The sequence below is a fragment of the Amblyomma mixtum genome, chromosome 5, assembly GCF_055824585.1.
Source record: "Amblyomma mixtum isolate Tamu chromosome 5, ASM5582458v1, whole genome shotgun sequence".
NCBI classification, from domain to species: domain Eukaryota; kingdom Metazoa; phylum Arthropoda; class Arachnida; order Ixodida; family Ixodidae; genus Amblyomma; species Amblyomma mixtum.
The window spans coordinates 61,671,254-61,696,434 of record NC_143016.1 but is presented as its reverse complement, the minus strand read 5'-3'; the positions used below and the strand labels follow the sequence as shown (position 1 = coordinate 61,696,434).

Here is a 25,181-nt window from a genome sequence, read left to right as displayed (position 1 = left end):
ACTTAATTGTGTTTGTGTCTGTGAAGAAGACAGGTGCAGGCAGTCGTGAATGACTGCTACAATGGCTATTGAGATATTGAGAGCTTCCACATGGGCAGAACTGCACCATGCAGTTCAAACTACTTTGGCATTGCATTCAGTTTGTATTTTTCTGCTGCTGCAAATAGGAGCACACATGGCTGCAAGCCCCTAAGGACTATCGCAAGGCTCCCAGCGGTGCGAGACTGCTTTACGAGGTGCTTGTACCAAGGCTGCAATGTAAAAGGACAGCAATATAACAAAGCAGGAGAATGTGCTTGTTTTATTCATTTTTTTATTTGTCACAAATCTTTATATAAAGAGGCTAACTTCTGCACTAACTGAACAAATTGTGAAGCAGTGCAGAATATTCACTATACACAAAATGGCCTTGCTAACACAATGAGATAGCCAATGACCCACATTCTGTGTACTAAAAAAAAAAAAGCTTTGGAGCAAAAATACAACAAAAAAACTTGCAAAACATCGTAGATGGCACCAGGACTAGAAGATATCTTTCTTTGCAGCAACAGAAACATTGCACAGCAGGCATACTAATGTATTGTAAGAGTGCAAGGTTAAAAAAATAAAAATTTTGAACTGCACAAAAGCATCATTAAAATAGAATGGGGCTTTACAGAAAAACAAAGAAGAAAGCAGGGCTGTGAACACCCAACAAAACTTTACGGATGCCAGGTCAGTAAACAAGCCCCCGCTAGTGAACACATCCAGGTGCAAAAGTATAAGGGCATGTGTGGAAAGGAGGGCATATTTTTTTTTTTTCGTTCACACCAGCTCGAGCAGCACAAGCAGCAACAGTGTCAGGTGGCAGAAACAAGAAGTTGTAGTGCTGACGACTCCAGTCCACCAAACGGCCAAAACAATTCCATGCACAACAGTCAACCTGGGCTTTCGTTGATGCTTTCTACAAGGTATTGTACCACATGATCAGCGCTCCAGAGACTACACAGTTGCAATTAGCCTTTCCCAGCACCTCACATACATCCCAGTACAACAATGCAGTCCATTCTGACACTGCCACTTTTGTGCATGTCACCGGTGCTACTACACTGCGGTTTTGTTTCCCTTTTAAAAGATAAAACAAAAAAAAGCAAAAGAATGCTCCAAAGAATAAAAATAGTACAGGGGTATTTTTGTTTGCTTGTTTACGGCACACACACACACTCAAAAAAAAAAAAAGAAAGAAGACGCCTCTCCTCATTCTTGGGTATCTTCGCACGTGCGGCCAGCACACGGCACTCGATACACCAGCCACTCTTATCGACGCATCCATACACACATACATTTTCACACAGATATTCGCAAGGTACTGTATATACACCACAAAGCCAAACAATAATATAGATGCAGTCTTTGCCAGAGCAACAAGGTACTTCCGCAGGTATTGTCGGAAGTGCATGCCGACTCCAAAAGGTGATGAAATCAAGTAGCCAGACAGCACAGTGGCTCACCTAGTCAGACTTTGCTAAAGGCAAGACGTGCCGGCGCAGTTTGATTGGCTCACAAATGTAAATAATCCACTAAGCACAACAGCTCTTACAGTATTCCACTTTGAAAGAGCTCTCAGATAAAAAAAAAAAAAAAAAAACTAGCAACAAAAGCAAAGATTACAGAAATGTCCTGAACAAAGAGGGCTCAACAATTTGTTCTTGAGACTCAATTGACTACAACATAAACAAAAAGTGTGCTCAGGCACACATACACACACACACACACATGTAAATACACACACCAAATTGGTGCACAATGTAAAATTTTGAAATTTTGCAGAAAAAAAAAATTTAACACGGTCGGTAAGAGCAGAGGCAATTGCAATCAAGAGTGGAATACTGTATAAAAATTTGCAGCACAATTGTACTCGACAACAGTCAGTCATTCATTCTTGCAGAAAAAGAAGGGGGCGGGGCTTTCCCCAAGAAAGTGCAAAAGCACCCTACACTGTTTCGTCGCCCAGTACACCGGTCAACGCAAGCAGCTTGGGGAATGCAACGGCTGTGTAGACAAAATATGCAAGAGATTCTTTTGTTCAGGACAAGAAATGCTTGCTATACCTCAGCGCTTGCTGTGCAATGACACCCACAACTGCTTCACGTATGTGGACACCAGCCAGCAATGCCTGAAGGCACAATGGCAGGGCACGTCACTGGAAAAGGCATGGGCACTTAGTAAGTGCAAGCTTTAAAAAGTGACTGCCACAAACGTTGTGCGTGAAACGGGTAACAGCCCTACCACCAGCACGCTGGCTTATATTACAGTGAATAGCAATAACAACTGCTTTGTTACAATGTCTGAGTAACCACAGACAGAGGTAACCATGTAGTCTCCTCGAACAAAGTAAGGCTTTTGTTTTGTCATATATTAAAATATTCTGTAGAACATTTGTCAATGATGCAAAGGCACAAGAAAGACACCAATCTGTTGCTTCTTGATATGCATCAATGCAGTCACACTACACATCATACCAGGAAAAAAAAAAAACAGACTATTAGAAAATAGAGGAAACAATATTAAATACACCGAAAAGGGGCCACTGAGTATGTGCAGGTAACTGCTGATCAGCTTATTAAAAACACAGGCAATCGATATTGATGCAAGCCCCTCCCCGTGCTCTTTGTCCATTGGAAACAGCCGCCATCTATAAAAAGCCAGCTTGTTCAAGGCAGCAAATCTGCAACGCACTACAACTATGCTGACACAATCTCTTCACCACAGGTACAAATGAAGAATGTGCAACTAAAACTAAATCAAATCAAACAAACGAAAAAGGGTTGTAGCCAGACACTAGCTTCTTTTGCTTTCTTCTTCAGGCTAAAAAGTGGGAGAGCACCGTGGAAGAAAGAAAAGAAGGTTGCACACATGGACCACGAATATCCACTTCTAAAGCACAGGGAGGGTTGGGGTGGAGGGGGAAGGGGGACTTTTGTATCATAGCACTTTTGTTTTTGCTGGCACCAAGAAACACTGACTAGCTTCTTCGTTTCTAGAGCAAAGGCGCCAGCTCACACTTAAGGCACACACACTGTTGAAAGCCACAGCCCAGTATCCACCTTAATAGAACAATGCATCTTTTGTACAGTACGCAAGTCAGGGGTGACAAAGGTACAAAAGTTCATTAAAATTACAGTGCTGATGCCAGGATGCAACAGGTCAAGCACTGCAAAATGTATGTATCAAGTTTACCTAATGGCACTATCTTCTTCTAGACGTGATGCAAACATCCAGATAAAATTTGGGACCTGGCATATCCATCATTTTATCATGAAAGTGGGGAGACTACGCGGTGTAGAAACTGTCACAAAAGGAGACAGTAATTCAATTAAGCAAAAAAAAAAAAGAAGAAGAAGACAGCAGTTTAGGGCAAAGTAAGATTGCCTTTGGACAGTGGAGTGTTCGTTCCTGTCTGCAAACAACTCGAGTGCAATGCAAAAATGGAAAGACAGAGAAAAACAAGAAGGAACTCTGCACACTATTGCAAAAGAGTACTCTCGTTGCGCAAACGTAACAAAAAGGAAAACAAAGACTTTTTTTTTCACTTAAAATCACCGAGATAGTCCATTTTTGTTTTCCTTCGTTAGACCATACAGTGGAAGTGGCAGGCCAGCCAGCCAGCCTTGTCAGGTGCAGCAGGCGGGATGGTCACGGGAAGGTGCACGCACGTTGTGGAGCGATTCCCAAGAAACGAAGGCATGTGAGTGCACAGGAGAAAGTTCATGAAGCAGGAATGAGCAGCGGATGAGTGAGTGATGGCAGCAGTTGGCGGGCTTCTTAGAAGATGGCTCTCTTTCTCAGATCCTCCAAAGCCGGGTGGTAGTGCGTTCCTTGTCAAGCCGATGTGTGTCTATTATCAAGTCCTGAAAAGAGCAATGTGCAACATGGAGATGGTCAGAAAAAAAATATACAAGCCTTCGACTTTTTTCCCCCTCAGCATGTGCATCAAACTCCACTACGAGGGGGTCAATGCAAGCCTGCCATTTTTCCTTTCCCCATTCGAGTAGTAGCATGAGCACTGAAGAGCATTTAAAGAATGTTGTAAGCATGACCAATACAAAAAAAAATAAAAAAATGTGTGCCAACAGGGCCCAAAATATCCTTTCGCAACGCCACCACTATTCTGCCTGTGAGACTTTCACTGCTATCGCAGTGTGCAGCCAACATTTGCTTATGTACAAAGGCAGGACTGGTGCAGCAAGTGTGGTGGTTTGGGATACTTGGCCAATCATGCACAGTCATTCTACCAAAAAGAGTGTTTCACATCTCAGAAAGTAGTACTACTGTTCCTTCTTTACTGAAGCCTGCCTGAGCATGACTATAACGCATGTGGGTAAAAACCGTCAGTCATGCTTGCATGCAAAGTGTTTTGCATAAGCTTTTCTTTTCGGGGCCAAACTTCATGAACTATCCAGATCAAAGCACAGTAAAGTAGTATGGTGCACAAGGAACACCCCTTGATACAATATCAGCAATTCTAGTCATGTAGGTAAGTTACTAGTAAGACAAAATGAACATATGGCTCCGACATGAAAGTGATAATTCTGACACTTCATTATTCAATGAACGCCGAAGACACTATTCAGTCCTATTAAACAACAAAACCAAATTTCATGCAAATGGCAGGACCGAGAAAAAGCAGCAATGCAGCTCATGCTATAAATTAGTTTCCTGCTTTCTCAGCCTAGGAAAGCAACGGTCTGAAAACCTGCACACAGCATACCTTCCTTGCGTGCCACATAACAAACAGGCTTGCACTGTTAGAATGCACTGCATCCACAATATCTCGGTATCACACACACACACACACACGCACACACACACACACACAAAGTAATAAACAGTCAGCAGTTCAGGCTGTTAAAACACACAGCAATGGCACGGAAGTAAGCAGACACATACACACACCGGGGCTTGGTCGTTCGCCCCTCATAACCATGCCAAATTACCTCATTTCCCTCGACACGAGCCAAAATGTCTTTCAATGTTGCCGCAGTTTTAAAAGAAAAACTGAAATGCAAAAGGTAAGGACACTTAGGTGGTGTTGTAGGAGCAAGCTGCAGCCCCACTATCAATGCTGCCACTAGATTTGAACATGTAATACTGATGCAACTAACAAAAAAACATCCCTTCTGGGGAAGGCTAGCATGGATGAAAAACTACACAGAGATTCTTAACATTATGATGTTCGATCCTCGTTTTGGGCTCCGGACACTGATGTTCTCGTTGTGGTTACATGTTTTAGAAAGGCCTTCCTAAGACAGCACTGGACTGCTCAGCCACACGCCAAAGCTACCGCTTGTTTTATAAAGCGCAGGAACACGGATGACTGCTAGCAATGTCATTGATTCTTGTACAAGTTAATAGCCAGACGCAATAAGACTGCAAGCCATTTTCATCGTTGATGGCCTGACCAGCATATGAAGTAGATCCCAAGACAGAGCTCCAGTGACTAATTCCCAAAACTCGCTGACCTGGGTTTCTATTGTGACACAACAGACAATATAAAACCAATCAAGGCTGACACATCAAAACACGAAAGTAAAGCTTAAAATAGAGCTTGAACAAAAAGCAGATAGCATCATGAGGACAATAAGTGACAACTTATTGTAAAACAACAAGGATGTAAAACAACAAACAATGAGATGCCACTGACCTTGTTGGAGAGTCGGGACCCAAACTCCTTCAGCTGTTCGTCAATACTCTTCTTGGAATCTGAGCACTGCGATTGCGAGACCGAAGCGCTTGTGGCCCCAGAAGCTGCTGCCTCGCTTGCGACTACGCCAGAGAGACTAGAAGAGCCTGCAAATCAATCAGTGAAGCTGTCAGCACCATTCACCCTAACACAGTGGAAAGCAATGGCAAACAAACAGGAAATATTGCTCTCTAACACGCTTGCCAATACATGCAGGAGGATAGATGCCAAATTATTGCGGAAATACTATTAGGGTGAAATTTTACATGAGAACAAACATGCGGTATGTGGTGTTTAACATACCGAAGCAGCACATTGGCTATAAAGGATGCCACAGTGGAGGGATTTGAATTATTGTATAAACGCGTGTAAGGGCCGCACCCGTGTATGGGCCGCACCCCGTTTTCCCGAAGGAAATGTTTAAAAAAATAATAAATCCGTGTAAGGGCCGCACCCGAACTTTCCACGACCCAGGTGGGAATAGCCTTCTAAATGCACGCGCCGCGGCCTCCGCGATCAGCTCCGGCTGAGAGCAAAAGTGTGCTTGATCGCGGAGCCATGCACGCGCTGTGGCCGCCGCGATCTGCTCTGGCAGCGCGCCATTGCTACGGCCGCACGCGCACAGGAGCTTCCAAGTGCCATCCATGGATGGCGCCCAAGGCCGCGGTCGTCATCATCATCATCGTAAACTTTTTTTCTCCGCCGCGACCTCCCGCCATCCACATTGACATCAGCATCGCCAGCTCCAGCCTTACGTTGTTTTTGTGGCGTGTGAGCGTGCTCGCTGTAGTTGTAGTGGTTGTAGCTTTCGCGTGCTGCTGCCGAGCTTTGCAGTTTTAGCACGATGGGCAAGCGCCTTAATAGCTACACGGCTGGGAGTTAGCTCTCGAACACGCAAGCGTGCGGCAGGCAGGAAATTCGACGCGGCCGAGGAGTGTGTCCGATGATGGTGCAACCAGAAGGATGCATTGAGAAACACAAGCTGCAAAAAGCCCGCTTTCTGAGGTAAGCCGTGCGAGTTTCCCGAAATGGAAGAAGTGCTGCTCTCTTATGTGATGGAAGTGCGGAACAACAGCTACGCGTTGACAGCGGACGTGCTGCACGGCTTCTTTTGGGATGAGCGTGCACCAGAGCACAGCACCAGCTCAGAGTCGAAATACTCGGCGAGTGACGATTGAACGCAGAATAAATGCCTTTCATTCCCTGGTTGGTGTGTTTTTACCTAAAAAAATTTTTTTTTTCGCAAGTCGCGTGTATGGGCCGCACCCCAAAAATTGGCCCTCGAATCTGGAAAAAAAAAGTGCGGCCCTTACACGCGTTTATACGGTAATTGGGACCACATGGGATTCATCAAAGCGCACTGACATTGCACAGCACACAGGCATTTTTTCATTTCACCTTCATCTAAACGTGGCCACCGTAGCTGGGATTCAGTTATGCAGCCTTGAGATCAGCAGCTGAATGCCAAAGCCATTGAGCCATCGTGGTGGGGTGACAGTGAAATATACATGCTGGAATTATGGAAGGGTGGGGAGTAAAGTCTAAAAGAAATCTTCAGCTCACGATATCCAATGACGCGAACATGGCTCTATTAGATATGGAACGACTGCTACATCCACGGCACAAGTATTTCACAAGTTGAATTCGAACTCCACAAGCCATTTCCAACTCTGTAACTCAGGAACTCCTCTCGCTCAGCCCAGACATTCGAGTGAAAGACTTTTACTAAGAAGTACACTTTAGATTCGTCAAACTAATGACATCACAGCGGCAGTGGACAATGCATTTTGCGTTCTAAACTGCCATACAGTGGCTCCCTCTGCAGGTCACCTCCGACAGATGAATTCAGAGAGAGAACAGTGTCCTCACCGATCTCATCCTTGCTGCCCGTCCTGCGGTGCGCTGTTGTTGCACCTGCCGCAGCAGAGCCCAGGGTGACAGAGGAAGCCGCACGGGCATGCCGCGGCCGCCCCATGACTGCGCTCTGCAGCACTGCATCCTTCTCCTGCGAGTGTTGCTGAAGTACCCGGATCATGGCATCCTTTTCCGCAAGCCGGGACTCCAGATCCTTCAGCCTAAGAAGCGTGGAAAAGGAGGGAGGAGAGGAAACAGAGACAGAGCAGGGTTAAGGATGAGAAGGGTCACACCACTAATTCCCCCACAGCTAGCACAAACTCCTCCCAACTTACACCTTACACATGCACCAGAGACAGAAAAGCAAAGAAAACTGAGCCTGCTGATGGAGGCAAACAAAATTCCCAGATGCATCGCCTTCCTTGGGGACGAAGAAGTGACAGAGTTTCTTGTGCTGGCTACACTGGCCACAACAAACAAACGTAGGGAGACTATTCAGCAGGAAAAACTTACTTTCCCTCCTGCTCAGCACACTTGCGCTGAGAGGCGTAGAGCTCATCCATCTGCCTGAGTTTCTCGGACCGGACCTGCGCGATCAGCTTTTCGCTCTCCTGGGAGGTGCGCTCCAATGCTGCTATCTTGGCATCTCTGCAATCAGAGAAAACAGCAGGGTTTAGGAAGGCCAACAACAATTACACTGTCACACTACATCATTCCACATGTCTCAAAAAGAAGTGCACAATGTAAAGCTTTCATACCCCGAGACAATGACAATGATGTTTTGAAATCTTAAACAAGGTAACAACAAATGCATTCTCAGTGTGTCGCTTATTTTTGCTTCGACAGGTGCCTGCAAATTTAGTGGTCAAACTGCTGAATGTACTAAGTAGTGCCAAGACATTCAAAAGAATATGTCCGGCTGTTATCCTCAGCGACAGGCTTCAGCACAAGTGACGTACAACACAATCCTGCACAGGTGTCCTGACAACTGTGTCACCTTGTGGGGCACCTGTCGATATATGCACTACTCAGCATGCCATATAATTAGATGGAAAATCAAGTTAAGCTTCTAAATTCCATGCCAGGGCATATTCAAGCTTCAGGGACTGATACAGGCCTAGCTGCTAGCATCTCCGTCCCTTTCCTGCTACAGGTCACCTGGCTTCCTGCCATAAATATGCATCTATCAAAATTTTTGATCGACAACCATCATTCTGAAAGCTCATATCACACCAGTTGGGTTCTCTCAAAGAGCAGCAAACTGCACTCCCATCCTAAAGTATACAGTAAACAATTCACCTCAGAGAACAATGCTGAAGATGTTTTTGTTTGTTTTTTCACCACCCAGAAATTCAATAACAAAGAGTCCTTCATTTTTTTATATCATTATTTCTATTTCCTGCCACAATTACAGTGTACATTCACGATTACCATTATTCTCGTCATTTGCATACAGTCATTACTGCATTAGCGGCAAAAGGCTGAGCCCTTTTCGTTCAACTTCCACAGTCTCCCTCTGAGGTGAATGCCTTGGTGGCTAAAACATGGTACATTAGCTAACCTAGTCCACTAAGCAGATTCTAATATTATATAAAACTAACTGAGACATGGCTGAATGCAGCACGCACAGGCCACCATAAGGCTGTCTATCCACGTTCACTGCCTTTTTGTCAAAACGGTCCAGGACTGCCATTGTCCACATAAACGCGGTTCATTTCAAGTCCCCACATTTAAAGGGCCCTTGAGGTATCTCAAATAAAATAAATAAACATAATAGCAGCAATGCCGTGTACTTATAGTGGCTATTTCAATTTTAACTGATGCATTCAGCTGTCAAGGGCAGGCAAAGATATTTCTGTCACTAAACCGTCCGATTCACAATGAAATGTCTAATCTGCAAACAGCACAAGTAGGTATTGTAAACCTGCGCGAAGAATATGACAAGTCAGTGCAGCCAAGTACGGGAAGAATGAAACATGCGTTTTAAAAGACAGCTCTGCCCATAAACCAAAACTAAAACTGTCCACAGGTCATATGACCTACTTCAACGTCTTCACAAATTTGAAAAGCACTATCTTTGAAACTTGGAGTGCACGAAACACGAAAACAAGATTCAACACACAATGAAAACACTCACTTGGGTACTGAGGCAGCGTCCACGGCTATCTGGCGCATCGTGCTCTCCTCCAGGTATCTCTGCTCCCACTGAGAGAAAGTGAGAGAGAAAACACGGACGTCAGACACCATCGCACACCGGGCAGGCTATACAGCCTTTTCACATTTTGGGCGAACTACTCACTTTTGCAACCTCGTTTTCCAGGCTGATGATCTTCTCCTCATAATCTCGCAGAATCTTCCTAAGCATCTCCATGTCTTCCGCTTCCTTCCTTGAATTGCCCAGAGATTTACCCTCAATCTGAAAAAGCCCACACAGTTAAGTTACACTCAGCTCACCTAAACACAGCCAAAATGTCTAGAGGTGTCTAAAAAGACATCAAGTAAAATGTACAACGCTGCTCTTGGGTAGCCAGCAAATTACGAGGCACCAGTGGTAAACCGAGGCAGCATTATAATAACACACAATACACCACGGCAGGTATTGTATCTTCCAGAAACTCCCAAAACCTCGCTCGTCAAACAAGTGTTCTCAAACTGCCGTCTCAGGTACGGGATGAGTGGTGGTGACCAACCTTCTGAGCCGTGAGGTTCTCCACATCTCTCTCGAGCTGGCTTCGGAAGCGCTTCTCCATCTGGAGTCTCCGCTCGCTTGCCATCTGCATGTCAGCCAGATGCTTCTGCAGCTGACCGGCCCGTTCCACATAGAACTGCTTCTTGCGACACTGGACAAAGGGAGCAAAACAAGCATGATTACACACGTGTTCTCAAGCCCTAGCACATAGTGATGCCGTAAATTGAAACGTTTCAAGTGTGGAGGCACTCTGGCAAGAACTTGGTCCTCACCTCTTCCTCCAACCTGACCACATTGGCCTGCGCGTTGTTCAGGGCATTGTCGAGGATGTCGATGTGGTTGCGCTGCTCTTGCAATGTTGCTCGTTGTGCCTGGAGTTCAATCTCCTTGCGTTCCTTCTCCGCTGTAAGCTCTCGGTCTGCAAGCAAGAACACACACAAAAAAATTAGTGGCACATGAAGCTTTATTGGAAAGGCATGTCGACTAGATTAATACAGTCAATTCCCAATAAAATGAACTTGAAGGGGGCCAGAAATCTATTGGAATTAACTGGCAGTCCAGTCCATTGCATCATGATGCCAGTGAATAGGACTAGCGAAATCAAGCACTTGCTCCAAATTGTGGACGTTGGAATAACACTGAAATACCCAGCTGGCATTCAATTCGATAGGCATGGCAAACATGACAAGCACACTTACTCTGTGTAAGGAGCTGTGCAATAAGTACGTCCCTTCTGCCGACCTCCTTTTTCAGTTCGGCGTCACTGTGCTCTGGCAGCTGCAAGTTTCAAAACATGTAATGAGTTTGAGAAGTCTTGAAAATCGCCAAAAGGCAAGACTGCCTGCTGGCAGTGATAGCGCTACTCACCGACTGGATGGACATCTGTGCCAGGGTAGTGTCCAATTGTTCTGCACAAAGAAAACAAATGCCTCAGTCGGACATTCTAGAAAACAGCTGCCCACAGGTCAGCATTGAACTGCAATGTGAATGGACTAAGTATGAAAAGTATAAGCCTCAAGAAACCACAAACCGCGGCTTTAAGGATTCTAAATTTTTACCCACAACAGAAAGCACATTGTCCAAAACGGCCAATTATACAGCAGTTGCCCCTCTTTCCAGCATAAACTTTTTTTTTTACATCAAAGGCTGTGCTGAACAGTCCTCAAAAAAGCACCTTACAAGAAAAATACATTTAAAGATCAATATGCAACCCCATGGTCGGAATAAACTACTGGTGTCAGTTTCATCGCAGAACATGCTTTCGTTACACTTAGCACAATTTCCTGCACCAAGTTTAAATTGAAATTCCTCTAACCAGTAACATCCTGTTCCATACTGTTGTAAGAAAAGCTCTTTCCACCTAACCATAATCTGACAACACACTCAAAGCGATAAAGTTTGCACAGGAACATGGCCACAAGATGTAAGCTCAAATAATTTCCTAGGACCGAAGCCATAGCCACACACTGACTTATGCAAAAAAAAAAAGATGGTAAAACACAGATTTTCGCTTTAACAGCCAGCAACGTGCCACCACCTTAACAGAAAACCAAGCCTGTAGCTCAGGCCATTCACTGTAAGACATTACGCACACTCATGCATGTACACATGCTGTGAAACAAGATTGACAATGATGTTGGCACAGAACCACCAGAGAAGTCAAATTCACACTCATACAGATGAATCCTTGTGTGTTCACCCTGCCTTAAATCTTAAAATCGCCTCCCAGAAGTGAGGTATGTGGTGTTGACAAACATTATATAGCTGTCTTTGCTGCTCTGAGCAAAAGTCGCAGCATAGTTACAAGAGCATCAGAGACGCTGCACTGAACACAGTCCACTGTTATTAATCCCTTAAGTAAACCTCCAGCCCTTCCTTACCTACTTATGGCCCTGACTTCTCAGCAGAAACAAAATTTAGGCACGCTCGCAACGGCCATCCATAGAACACGAAATAGTACAGTAAAAAGCCCACCTTTGAGTCGGCGTGCCACCTCCTGAGACTTGCCGAGCTCCCGCTCGAGGCGGGACTGCATGGCGGTGTGCAGCCGCTCGCGCTTCTCCGTTGACTGCACCAAGCTGTCGTGGTCGCCCTGCAGCTTCTGCAACTCCAGTTCCAGCCGCTGCAGCCGCGACACCTTGCCATAGTACATGTCCAGCTCTGCCTTCAACGTACTGTTCTCCTCGAGCAACTGCTGCACAGCTTGCACCGCAGTCTCGGGCTCCAGGGTCAAAGTGCTCCCGCCCGGGCGAATATGCATCTGCGGTTGCTGCTGGTATTGCTGATGTTGTTGTTGCTGCTGCTGCTGCTGCTGCTGCTGGTAGAGGAGTGCAGCTGCAGCGGCGGCTATGTTGGTTTGCTGGTGCTGCTGCTGCTGTTGCGGTGAGGCCTGCTGCGAGAAGATGCGCGACGGTGACCCCCTGCCCGCACAGACACCAGCACTTGCTGCGGCTGCGTCAACGTCGACCGCTACCATCTTCCAGCGTGGGGAGCTGCTTCCTCCATTCCCTGCCTGCAGCAGAATTGGGCAGCACAGGGTGATGTCAGAAAACCAGCTCTCGCAAAACTACTTTCACGGGAGCACTGCGCAAATGCTACAATGTTTACTCAAACATAGGTCGACACAAATGCACGTCAACCTCTCTAGTCAGTCAAGTCAAATGACGAAAACATAAAAATACAAGACGACTCTATATTTTTGCAGACCAGCACGGTCTGCAGACAATCAGTGCATACTCTGGAGACAGCGTTTCAGCTCTTACATGAGCACAAGGTAGCCATATATTGTGGATATATGTGCACGAGGATTTTGCTGCTGAGTAGTGCAACGTGTTTCCCCTTTTTTCATTTTCCTATTACCCAGGTTAACAGCGATGCCACTGTAAGCTTCAAGATATCAGCCCCTACATATCCCTCCTAGCTTTCCCTGAAGAAAAATAGGAGAGGAAAAAAAATTGTTAACAAGAAATGGCCCAATAGAGACCGAATTGCTACTTGGTGTGGTAAGGAGCATAATTTAACAGGCAATGTTGTTAGGGCACATCACAACTTTGAGCAACATTCTTGAGAAAAGAGAAAAGGTTGGCTTATAATCAAATGCGCAACTACACACTCAATCAGCGACGATGAGCTGCACAACCAAGGAAGCGACATCTGAATGTAGCTACTACGTTTTACATACAAACCGTGCCTCAGAGCTCGTAGCTGCTGTCAGTTCGCTCTTTCTTTACTCAGAAAAATGCTGCTCATGGGCTCCACGCAAACTGAACACTCAAATAAATAGGGGGAAAAAAAAAATTGTTTGCACATCACTCTCTTGCTCACAATGCGATGAGAAAGCAGAAATAGTGAATTGCCACAAACATTTGTGGTTGCTAACCTTTGCTTCTCTCCATAGTTACTGTTTCTTCAAAAGTAACTTTGGTTGTAGTAAGCTTTACATCTAAAACTTCACTTAACATGGCTCAATGCCCCCAGCACAAACCATTCTTTAATATCACAAAAGTACCTTGTTTATAAACATTTCTGAAATCACAGTGCCAAAAGCTGGCATGCAGAGCTTTATCAACAGTTTACACATTAAAGAAATTGTGTAAAAGAAAGTAAGTCACATGAGCACAGGCCTCCAAGAAAGGTGCAAAAATAACGATCCGTAATTTTGTTCAAAACAGCAAGAGGTCTAAATGAAGTACTGTCACACATACTGCCAATTTGCTTTGCGCCTACAGGCACAATACCATGCACTACTCTCCTCTAAGTTAAGGCCTGGATAGCTCCAATAGTACATGCCAGCAGTTTCACATTCAATGCCACCCAGCAAGCTAGATTCACGCCAAAGGGCCTGACTAAGAAGCAACAAGACAAACCACAGGGTTAAAAATGCACAGGCAGTTATGCATACAAGTTTTGACCACCGGGTTAATTACTACATGTGCCACATCACCAAGAAACCATGCACTGTGCAGGTTTTAAAATTAAACATAGCAATATATGCACCAGAGTGATAAAATATAGATTCTTAATCATACCCGTGTGCACACACACACTACAGGAAACGAAATGATAGCACTAGCATTACGACGTAAAATGCTTCGCACATGTGCTGCATACCTCTGCACTACGTCATGTGAACGCCACACTGCACTTTTGATTAACAGTTGGTCTGGAATGTGATGAGGCAAAGGAATGTTCAACACATGGCACAAGGCCGCTTACAACACAACTGCTAAAAGAGAGTTGTTTTCTGTCGTTAAATACCAGAACAGATATTTCTGTGCCCAAGGATATTTGCAGAAAGCTGGGGTCCTATTGAGGCTGCACTATGACTAAAGCACTAAAACCATAAAATGCTTGCTCAAAATGCTCGCAGAAAAATATGGCTTCAGAGGACTATATCCCTTACATGAAAGCCTGACACAAGTTCAAATGGTTGCTGAAAGCCCACTAACTTCAGATGCGAACAAGGAAGGCTGTGAAAATTGAGAAAATGCCTAGGGGTTGTGGCTCACATATGACAACATTCTTAATGACAATTTCACACAACATGTCAAACTAACCCTAGAAAATCCTGCAACTGCCTCATGCTTGATGTTTTTAACCCTTGTAAAAGGTACCAAATAGCCACAGTTCACAAGTACTTTAAGCGAAATACGTCAGCCTTTTCTCAGAATGACCAAAGCCTGTTTATTTCTCTGTTCCTATAGGAGGCCAAAGCTTGAAATGCTTCCCAGCTGAGAAAGGCACAGCATTATGTTGCATGGATTTGTCCCCATTTCAGCTCGAGTTATGGAGTGCCGTGTACAAATCTTATCAAGAGTACTATCATGCAAGCATTGCTTGTGTTTCTGAAATATGCGCGACACTAGAGTTGCTGCAGTTAGGGACACAGCCACCACCAACACACGCTCACATCTGCACTCACTATGCAGTCAAAAGTGCAAATGCTGCGTCAACCCGCCAAGAAAGTTGGATGTAATGAAAAAGCCCTCGGATACACTGGTATTCCACACATTGAGCTGCATGCTGTAGATAATTTTCTTTAAGAACATCCCTTCAATAATGGTGTGGCCCTTGGGACCACTTGTCTTCAGCTCTTGTGAAAGGCTTCAGAAATTGGAACTGACGCATGGATTTTTGCACTGCTCCAGCACTACCATTTGAGCAAACCGATCCCACCACACTCACTGCACATGCGCACGTATTTTGGTGATATAAACGTGGTGCCTGTCATGAAGCTATTCAATATAGCACACTGAGATGAGACGCAAGTGGAGGAAGAAAGAATGGACCACCGCTACTTCCATCTTCCTTTCACCTTTGGCTAGTCTTGGTTTGCTAATGAAGAGCTTCACGTCACCTTACCAACTCGCTCAGAAGCCTGTTCTACCTAAAGTGGTGCCTGTGACTCTCTGAAGCTCACCGTTATGTGACACATGGCCACACTCAAAAAAGTTGCACGTCTAGGCGCATAGCAATTTGTAACTGAGGGCTTTGCGCATCAAAGCTTCCACAGTGAACTCCAATTTGCTAGTTTCTAAAGGTTCCTTGACAATAAGTAAAACCAGGATGTCTTAGACATATTACCCTGCTTGACTTAATGGGAGAACAAGTCATCAAGGACAATTCCTTCAGTTTGGATACAAAATTTCACTGAGATTTTTTTGATAATTACAAAGATACCACCATTGGTGATTCAAACGATCACAGTTTTCAGATCTGCCTTTCAAACTACAACTGCCGTAAAGCACCCATACAGAACTACGACTACTACGTTCTCTGCAGCAGCAATGGTGCCCTGAAACTCTTTAAGAGAGACCGGTCGTCTATTTAGAGTCACCAAAGTCTCTTCCATGACTTATTATGACGCAGCAATAGGAAGCACTTCATGTTAAGGAAAGGGAAAGGACAGAAGAAAATAAGGGCTGCTTCAAGACGGAAACTGGAAGGCACGGCAGACACGGCTCACCTGGCTAAGGTCACCATGTGACTGGGAGAATGAGAAGCTTCCCGTGGAGCCCTTGCGCACACACTGGGGGTCCTTGTGCACTTCCTTGGCGAGGTGCTTAAGCACTTCGGACTGGTCCAAGTAATGCTTGGGAATCTCGGTGATTTCACGCACAGGTGCAGCTGCAGCAGTCGACGGTGCCATGCCTTTACCGACACCACTTTCAGGTAGCTTGCCGTAGAAGGGTGATGTAAATCCGTCGATGGAGCTGTTGTTCCGAATCACTAGTGTGTTGGAACGTGAGCTGATCTCGTCTTCAGTCAATGCGGTCTCTTCCCCTTGAGGCTCCTGTCGCTCGCCACGTCTCAGGGCAAGTCGTTCTTCGTTGCTAAGGTTTTCCGTTGATGTGGAGACATCAGTCTCACTACCAGAGCAGCTCTGGCAATAACCTGCAGAGTAAACATGTACATAATTACACTGAAACTACTGCGTTGCATGTTACTAAGTCCCTGTGCAGATTAAGGGAAAGCCTGTGCGATTCTACTATCGGAGAAAAAGAATGCTGTGTTCTTGGAATAAAGCTAGGTGTACAGTCAACAGCAAAATTTAGTAAAAGAAAAAAGCATGGCAGCCAGAGAAAACAATTCGCTCATCCCCTACATTGCAAATGCATGCACTAGGCACGGAAAATACAGCATGCGTACATCTGTGAGAAAATCATCGTGACCTTTGCTTTAAGGCACTAAGACACAAGTATGAAACAAAGCATTAATCAAAATATTGCCGATCCCACAAGAAGTTCACCTATTCTATGTGAAAGCTATAGTTCTAAATGTAGTTCAAATGGCAGTTCAAAAAAGAAAGCAAATGCTTACACTTTTCTCACAGTCAAGTAATCAGTGACTGCCTCCAAAAACTCCCTCCACAAATTCGTATTGTGTTCAGAAATTCCAGCAAAAGCAGTGAGAGACAGAACCACAGATGCAGAAATTGAAGCATAAAAAACCATGCTTTTGAGCCAAACTACTGAGTGTGCCGCAAACTTTAGCATGTGCCCAGTGGAGAAGATAATCTGCTACGATATCTGCAGGTAGATACAGTGTACCACACCTCACATACTGACTACAAAAAGGAACACCAAAGCTGGGGAGCCAGAAAAATGAACCTCAGCATAAGGTGTCCCGTACCCTTCAAAATAAATTTTAAAAACGGAAGGGGGGGGGGGGGGGGGGGGGGTATGGAAACTGGTAGTTATCAAATATTGTCTTCGTAAACTGTTCTGAATGAGCATGTCCATACATATGGCCAACCAAAAGGCTATATAAATGCGAACTGGGACGTTGCAAAACATCGCAAAGTCTCTCCGGTCGCTGCTAAAAAAGAGAAGAAAAAAACTAAGTTCCGGATAACAGATGCCTAACAACCCAAAGCAACACACCAGCCCATGCCACAGCGGGGTGCGATGCCGACTGATTTCCACCTTTGGTCCGCACAACCGGCACAAGCACGATCTCGCACAACCGACAGAGCTCAGCGACGGCGTCGCACTGAAGCAGAGGCGCAGGCGGCTTCGAAAGAACCCCTCTGTCGAGCGCTCGACAGTTACGTTACATCCACAGCTGTGCATGATCACATCACAGCAGCAAACATGCGCGGCACTCACTCGATTGGTAGAACGGCGTCTGGCCGTTGTGGGCGGCGTACGACGTCGAGAGTGTGTTACGTACGGCCTTCATCTCGAAGCGTGGATTTGATGAAATGTTCACGGTGTCATCCGCTCGATCATTCGCGCATGCTGAAACGAAACCAACAGTAAGCGCATATCAGAACTCCTGAATCAAAACACATACGTGGTCCAGCGATTGTGACCCATGTCCATACACGCACAACTAAACACAATTCCTAAAGTGCAAACAGCGCAAGTTATCCGCGAATGGCCAGTCAGATGGAGCAAACATGGAAGGCTGCGCAATGTAAACGCTCGCTATCACGGCGACAAAGTCACAACAAAGCTCATCGCGGCACGAGTACGTCACCTTATCGCAGGAATGCGAACCGTGTTGGCTGTCTCCAAAACGCTACGAACGACGCATTGCTGCGGTATTTCACACAAAATAAAGTCGATCCTAACGCAATTAGTCCAAACCAGACGGTAGTGGTAACACAAACTGCGCACAGAAACATGACCTCCTACTGGGGCTGCCTGCGTCGTCGAGACATCGGAGGGCACAGTCTTCCTCAATGTATGAGACGCAGCACGTTCTGCTCCATTTTCGTTTCCCCGCACGGGACGCATACACCCCGTATGTGCTCGGCGCACGGGCATGACAAGAAGAATCTTTGAAGACACACCTCAGTGACAACCTCCCTGCACACGAGTAGAACCAGCACTATATCCAATGTGTCCGAAGACCACTCAGGCGTCCACAATTACGTGCGCATTCCTCGGTCGACTGGCTTTAGGCCTATCCTCGTCGCTCGTGATGGGGTGCTCCGGGGCCGCCGCAGCGCCTTCCGTCCCGTACTCGCCAGACGGGCAAATGAACACCGATGGCGCTTACCTTATGCTGCCGTCTTGCTCGTAGGTTGTGTCGCAGTCGTACGCGTTAGTCGGTTTCGCGAGAAAACTCAAAAACGAGAGCGCAGAAACGAAACGTGTTCGAGCAATAAAGCACACTAAAGACACGGAAAGAAAAGAAATGTTTGGAATTCGCCCACGGATAAACGCTTACGAGGAGGAAGGAAGCGCATTCTCTCCCTCTGGAATTTCAGGCCTAGCGGAGAGAGCAGCAGGCCGAAGTTGCATGCAGCGCTGGTAGTGCCGCTCAACCGGATGGTGTGTGAACTGGCGCGCTTTCCTACGCGACAAAATGTAATCCGAAATGCGCAGCATAAAAGCTACGTTTGTCGTAGCATATTTGCCGTCAAAAACTGCTCGCGTACTGCAAAACTCTGCAAGAGTTTTATAATAAGCGTGAACAAACCAGAGGAAGAAGTCGCAGTTACCGCCGAAGTTTAGCGCCTGCGGAACGGTACGACGGCCGCGCGCTTTCGTTCTCTCCGGATTGGCCTGACGGAGTGCGGGCCGCACCGTACGCTTCCCGGCGCCGCACAAAACTCCCAAGACGGAGTTTCTAGTCACGCGTCGGCGACTGACCAATGAAAGGGCGCTCAGCGGGGTTTGCTTTTGGTTCTTTTCGCTTAAGAACCCCGCCGGCTAGGGAGGCAGATGGGCCGGCTCCAAGTGACGCCAAAGTGACTGGCTGGGCGCGCAAAGGATGCGGAGTTTCCCCTCGGCTGTCTTACGTTGCTTGCGATGGAAAGAACTTGCTTCCGTCGGCTGCCAAATGCAAGCAGCCAACTTCAACGCAGCAGCGTCCGGTTGATAAACAAGGGTATATTTGATGATTACTCTTCATTCGTCTGAGCCTGATCTACAAAATAGTCACAAATAAGAATAAAATGAAGTAAATGTATCAATGTATATAAAAATCAAAAATAAAATTGTTTTTTTTTTTTTTTGAGGAAACGAAATGACGCAGTAACTGCCTCATCTCCGGTTCGAAATTTTTGAGCAGAGTCTTGCTAAATATTGCTGAGAAGTTGCTCGTAATTGTGGATGCGCATCTGATCTCAAGAAACTGACCTATTATTATGTATCTGGCACTACCATTTCGTTTCATTAATATGGTGTAAAATTTCACGTGCCGTTAATGCTGACCTCGCTAAATGCCGCAGAGTGTACAGACGTTCCATTTTCGAACACTCATTTGTGGCTTGAGGAGTGCAACTTCCGACGCGTTTTGTTATTGTCTAGCGGAAGGCACCCGCAAATACTCTTTATCGGAAACAAAAGCATTTTCGCCCCTTACGGGCATTGCTCTATGCTGACAAAACGCTCGCGTTAAAACCATTTAAACGTCTTCGTTTGGTCAGCGGAAACGAGCGCCATGTCGCAGCACGCAGCTATTTCGTACCGGAGCGGCAGTTTACGTGCGTGGAATGCCTTTAACGGATTTTCAAGGAAGGCACGTGCTGAAGTCTTTCGCGACGCTTTACATTTCGCAGTAGTAAAGAAGGAAAACACGCTAATGACAGTCGCAGACTTTATTTTTCCTCTACTCCCACTCCCTTCGTGGGTTGCGAGGACTGCGCCAAAACATGCATGTGCGCTAATCGTCCAAGAGCGCTATCGAGAAGTCCGCAATCTCCTTTCATTCATGTTCGTATATTTTTTTTCGTTCCTGTTGTCTAATCTTAAATTGAATTTTGGGTTTTGATGCACGTGCTGCTTCCTCATTTCCTCGCCAAACTTGACCAGATGATTCATATGGCACATTTCAGATTAACATAGTTGAACTTTATAGAGAATTCAGTCCTACGTGTAAAACTTTGACTTATAATTGTTATGGCGATAAAAGCAGAGTAGATACAAAGGTATCAGTACAGTGTCAGTGCTGCACGCAAGGCGCTTCGAATAAAATGTTTTCCTTGCGAAAGCAGTTTACTCTCCCGTGAGAAGAAGGAAAAAGTTATGCGACATGTCGCAAACACCCGATAGTTTCTGGAAGCTGGGAATCATACAGTCTGTTGAATAGGCCTGCATACGTGAGAAGGCCTCGTTGGCTTCTGAGAAGGCGAGGGTCCATCGCAGCCGACCCAACGCCATCACGCCAGATGCGTTACGGTCAGAAGTTAAATAAACCTTATTATATGATAATTTTCACCCCTGTATTTATGCTTCATCGTAAAATACCTCTGGAAAAAATCCTTCTCTCTGCCGCTTCCTATCTCTCTTCCCTTCTGAGACATTTTTGCATTCGTGCTGCAACACTTTGCGATATAGAGTGCAAGCGAGCGAAACTTGCGTTTCATTTCAGAACCCAATACTTGATAGAGTGTTGGTATGCCACAATCTTTTGCTTTTGTTGATTGTAAGGATAATAAAGTTGATCAGCCCCCGCCAGGCGCCCGTTGCGGCGTGCGCGTTGCTTAACAGAGGCGCCATTAAACTATCTTATCTCTATTGTCCTATGACTTACAGGCTGCATTGTGCTGCTGGCTTATCGCGAAGAAGTCCAGTCGCGAATGAATGCGTTCTTATCACTTTATTGCACTGCTCTACAAGCACTCTAGAGCGAAAGCTTGCGCCTTGAAGCACATTCCAGTGCGTTAAAAAGAAAAAAAAAAGATAACAGTAAAGAAGAGGAAGACAGTGCCTGAAACCTCACATCTGCCGACCTAATTTGTGGTTGCGAAGCTGGGATAGGACGTTCTTCTCTCCTGTATTCGCCCCACGGATCCTTTGTCCTTTAAAAAAAAAAAAAAAGAAAACTTTTGAGCGCATTTCATTGACGTGAGCGAGGCTCCACAAAGCACAGCTGGGGAACATTCACATGCGACATTCTTTACTGCGACCCCCCCCCCCCCCCCCCCCCCACCTCAAACACGTGGGAACACTTTTTCTGAGCGCATTTAAACTCCACGAAGCCCAGCTTAATGCATCTGTGTACAGCTGGTACACAGGATGCCTTGTATTTTTTCTTTTTTCAAAAGCGTCAAATATAGCAAAGCAAATGATTTATTTGCAGGTTCCGATAGAGCTGCACATACGTATATACGTACAGGCTACGGAGTTCACGGTGCCCACTTATAGCTGTAAAATGTAATTTTTCAGCTAATGTACACACGTCAATACACGAGCCAAAAATCGGTTGTTTTGCGTTGTGTGCGTGCGTGCGTGCGTGCGCCCGCGCGCGCCCTCAGCTTTGCTCAGACTCATATCAAATGTGGAATTTACGCGGTTATAACGGATGCCTATTATAGAACACCTTGATCTATAACGGGATTATTTTACGCGTACATTCAAGAAACATATATCCCTTCTAAAAGAGGTCCAGGCCTTGCCCAATAACTGCCATTTGGTCAACTGAACTTTTTTTCGAGCCCTTTAGTACTCTGGGATCTGATATTACAGTGTTAAACTGCCTTCCCGACCACGCCTTGAAAGAAATAATGAAACATCGTATTTGCAGTCTACAAACAACAGGAAGTTACAATCTTGAAACGCAGATATGAGGGTTATCAGCGCGGCAGACAGGAAATACACCGTTGTAGAAGATTATCAGAAAGAAACAATGTGAAAACCATCCACTTCAAGCTGGCGCCGCGGCACTAGTCTTATCCGCCGGTGAAGCTTGCGTGCCTAAGTGCAACTTTAACACTATGAAGGGCGCCATTACGAAAAACCTGGATTGTATTCTTAATAATAATAAACAAAAAACTTCTTTTTAAAAATATCAGTTTCCTCTAATCCCATGTTAGCTGTTCAGCATTCCTCCCACCGTATTGAGCGGAGAAAATACTGAGCAGCCCTTCTCCGCCCTCTTTAATGAGATATCGTTAGAAGCCTAATGGGGGGAATAAGTGTCGTCAGAGGCTAGATTCGCTGATTGGCTGCACGGAAACGATGTCAACAGACTGGAGCATTCCCATGAGTGGAGGGAAGTGACTTCACATCCGGTAAATGAATCAGCAGCTGCTAATGATATCGCATAGCCAACACTTAAAGGGAAACTGCATAGGTGTTAGAAATCAACGAGAATAAGAGGGTCGAATCTGTGAAACTTGCAGGTAAAGCATGCGAAGTCTTTTTGGGCCAGCACTTGAAATAGTGCACCGATTAAAATCCGGACGCCCATCAAGCTTCGCAGCGCACAACGCCAAGAGGGGGGTGCATGATGACGTCATCGAAGGTATTGGTTCATTTCCAACGCACAAACGCCTGTTTTGGAGGAAAAAAACCAACGCCACCGAAGCCCTACGGAGAGTTGTTTGGCAGGGCAGGGTGTGGCTGACGACAGCGGTAACTTGAAATCGTGCCTTCCGTGACGTCACGCTGAATTTTCCTGAACTCCTCCGGCGCACTGAGGAGAAGCGCAAAATTCAGTCGTCGATCACGTCACTATTTTAAATGCTAGTGCAAAAACACTTGGCATACTTCACCTACAGCCTATATAGATTTGAATTCTTGAATATCGCGAAATTCTCAAAAAAGTGCTGCAGTTGCCCTTTAACGTAATCGGGCGTCCCTCTGAATTTTTTTTTTTTTTTAGTTAGAGAGAGAATGTTTGGAGGGTGTTGTGAGCCGTGCCCCAGCCCGACTAAATTTAATTGAAGTACATTCTCTATTTTTGCCGTTATTTATGCCTTTTAAAATGCACTCTCAATCATGGCATCCATGCGGGCATGCATTTGTAGCTTTCAACATAGAACCCCTAGTTTTGGAAGCGCTCGGTGGGCATTCTCAGGGTGACCAGCGGGTGGTGAATGTTCAGCATCGACAGTATGCATGAGGGCAAGGAGATCAATACCATCCATCCGTATCAACCCCCCCCCCCTCCCTTTCCACATCCTCCCCCTCCGACTTTCCTTGTATGCACCTTTGCTGCCGCATACGCTGTCGTCGTTAAGGCTGTACGAGAGAAAGCATCGACTATTGCACAACAACGAGCTATACGAAATAAAAAATGAAATGGCAGAGGACTTTTAGATTTCTCTCTTCGCCGCGGCGCTCCGCTCTGGTTCCGCTTCGTTCATGCGAGACAGAGAGGCCAGCGGGGAAGAAAGAGAAGCAATGCACCGAGGCATAGGAAAGGGAGTCGAACGTCTCATCCCATGCGCGACCGTGAGCACGCGAAGGAATGCAGGCGCTGCGCGGGTGACCAGGCACAGTGCTCCGTTTATCAAACACGTCAGCAGAGAATGCACAGCTGACGTCAACAAAGGCTTACAACACCAGTAAAAAGTTTATGGAAAGCAACAGTTGCGGAAAAAAAAATTAATTTCACCACAGCCTTTTTATGCATCTTGGAAAGCAGATATGTAGCGTAATTGCGATTTCACGCTTTGCATACGCGCCATCAAATCTCAAGATAAATGCCTCGCAAGCAAAAAAATGAAATTTCTTTGGTGGAACTGCTTCTGTAAACTTTTGAAAAGCCGCTGTGTACGACGTACTAACGAGGACAGACGGAAAGTCAAAACACGAACTTAAAAAGTGAAACGAGAGCCCAAAAGTGCACACATTGTCACTCAGGAAATCGGATTTCTTGTAACTTCCGAACAGCGGACGTCTCACTCCACAAGTGTTAGCTATATCCGCGTAACTATTTAAGTTCAATCTCACTCGACAAAAAATAGAGAACACGATGTTTTCATTTACGACAGGCACGGTCGTGTGATTATATTTGTGAATTTTGATGGCAGCTGATGGAATCTGTAACCTCCCGTGAAGGCGAAGAATTCGTAAGATTTAAATTTTTTATATTTCTTAGGCACTCTCAAGCTCGCGGTTGATCTCAGCTATTACTCAATCCTCCACCTATAACTAGGGCGACCCGTTGCTACTCTGCGAAGACTAACCTGTAGAAAGTATTTTTTCTCGATACAATACTTGATTGAAATTACTTGCCCACTCTCCTCGGCCCTTAGAACACTCTGATGTATCGCCTGATCCTGCTTCGCAGATATCAGCAACTTCCTCCTCAAAGACACACTGTCTTTGAGCTTCTCTGTGCCATCTATAATGTGCGTCTATGTGCTCGCCATTTCGTGTATATATTTTATTTCTTCTAGTGACGTCATTCTGATATAAAAACTAACATTACTGACACTTGTACTTAAAAGTGATGAGTCGAATACGCTGGTTTACGGTGCGTATATGTGTTTATACGAGAGGTGCCCGGAGGAAGGCGTTTGATTTGGGTGTTTGTCTCGCCCCAGAACTGTTGGGCGTTAGCCGATAGCCCCTAATAAACAGATCTAAAATAATTAAAAGTAATTAATATTTAAAACGCCGCGTGTATTTCGTACGACCAATGTACGCATGCGCCATAACCCCGCTAGCTAGAGCAAAACCTAAGGGGTTGATGTCTAAAGATTCGAGACAGAATGCAGGACGGAAAAGCCAA

General features: G+C 45.6%; 1 protein-coding gene across 3 annotated transcripts; it reads right to left on the bottom strand.

The window, feature by feature from the left end:
- Window positions 1-275: 275 nt before the first annotated feature.
- On the bottom strand, window positions 276-18,975 carry LOC149342407 (uncharacterized). Of its 3 annotated transcripts, XM_089544691.1 has the most exons (15): window positions 18,771-18,975; window positions 17,873-18,004; window positions 16,231-16,658; window positions 12,240-12,777; window positions 11,133-11,173; window positions 10,964-11,042; window positions 10,538-10,683; window positions 10,267-10,416; window positions 9,876-9,992; window positions 9,714-9,781; window positions 8,090-8,224; window positions 7,592-7,797; window positions 5,684-5,829; window positions 4,977-5,037; window positions 276-3,890 (listed from the first exon to the last, which is right to left on the bottom strand). In XM_089544691.1, the coding sequence occupies exons 2-14, from the start codon at window positions 17,943-17,945 to the stop codon at window positions 5,026-5,028; spliced, it is 2,139 nt and encodes a 712-aa protein (XP_089400817.1). In that variant the 5' UTR covers window positions 17,946-18,004; window positions 18,771-18,975; the 3' UTR covers window positions 276-3,890; window positions 4,977-5,025. The 3 variants fall into 3 exon arrangements, with proteins under 3 accessions (XP_089400817.1, XP_089400815.1, XP_089400816.1); XM_089544689.1 differs by lacking the exon at window positions 4,977-5,037 and having other exon boundaries at window positions 18,771-18,973; XM_089544690.1 differs by lacking the exons at window positions 4,977-5,037; window positions 18,771-18,975 and adding an exon at window positions 18,562-18,761.
- Between the last annotated feature and the right edge of the window lie 6,206 nt (window positions 18,976-25,181).

Coding starts and splice junctions, on each gene's coding strand:
- LOC149342407 (XM_089544689.1), bottom strand. CDS start 17,945: ATGAAGGCCGTACGTAACACACTCTCGACGTCGTACGCCGCCCACAAC. Junction 10,684..10,963: donor TGCACAGCTCCTTACACAGA/GTAAGTGTGCTT, acceptor TCTTGCTTGCAG/ACCGAGAGCTTACAGCGGAG. Junction 9,993..10,266: donor AGAACCTCACGGCTCAGAAG/GTTGGTCACCAC, acceptor GGGCTTTTTCAG/ATTGAGGGTAAATCTCTGGG.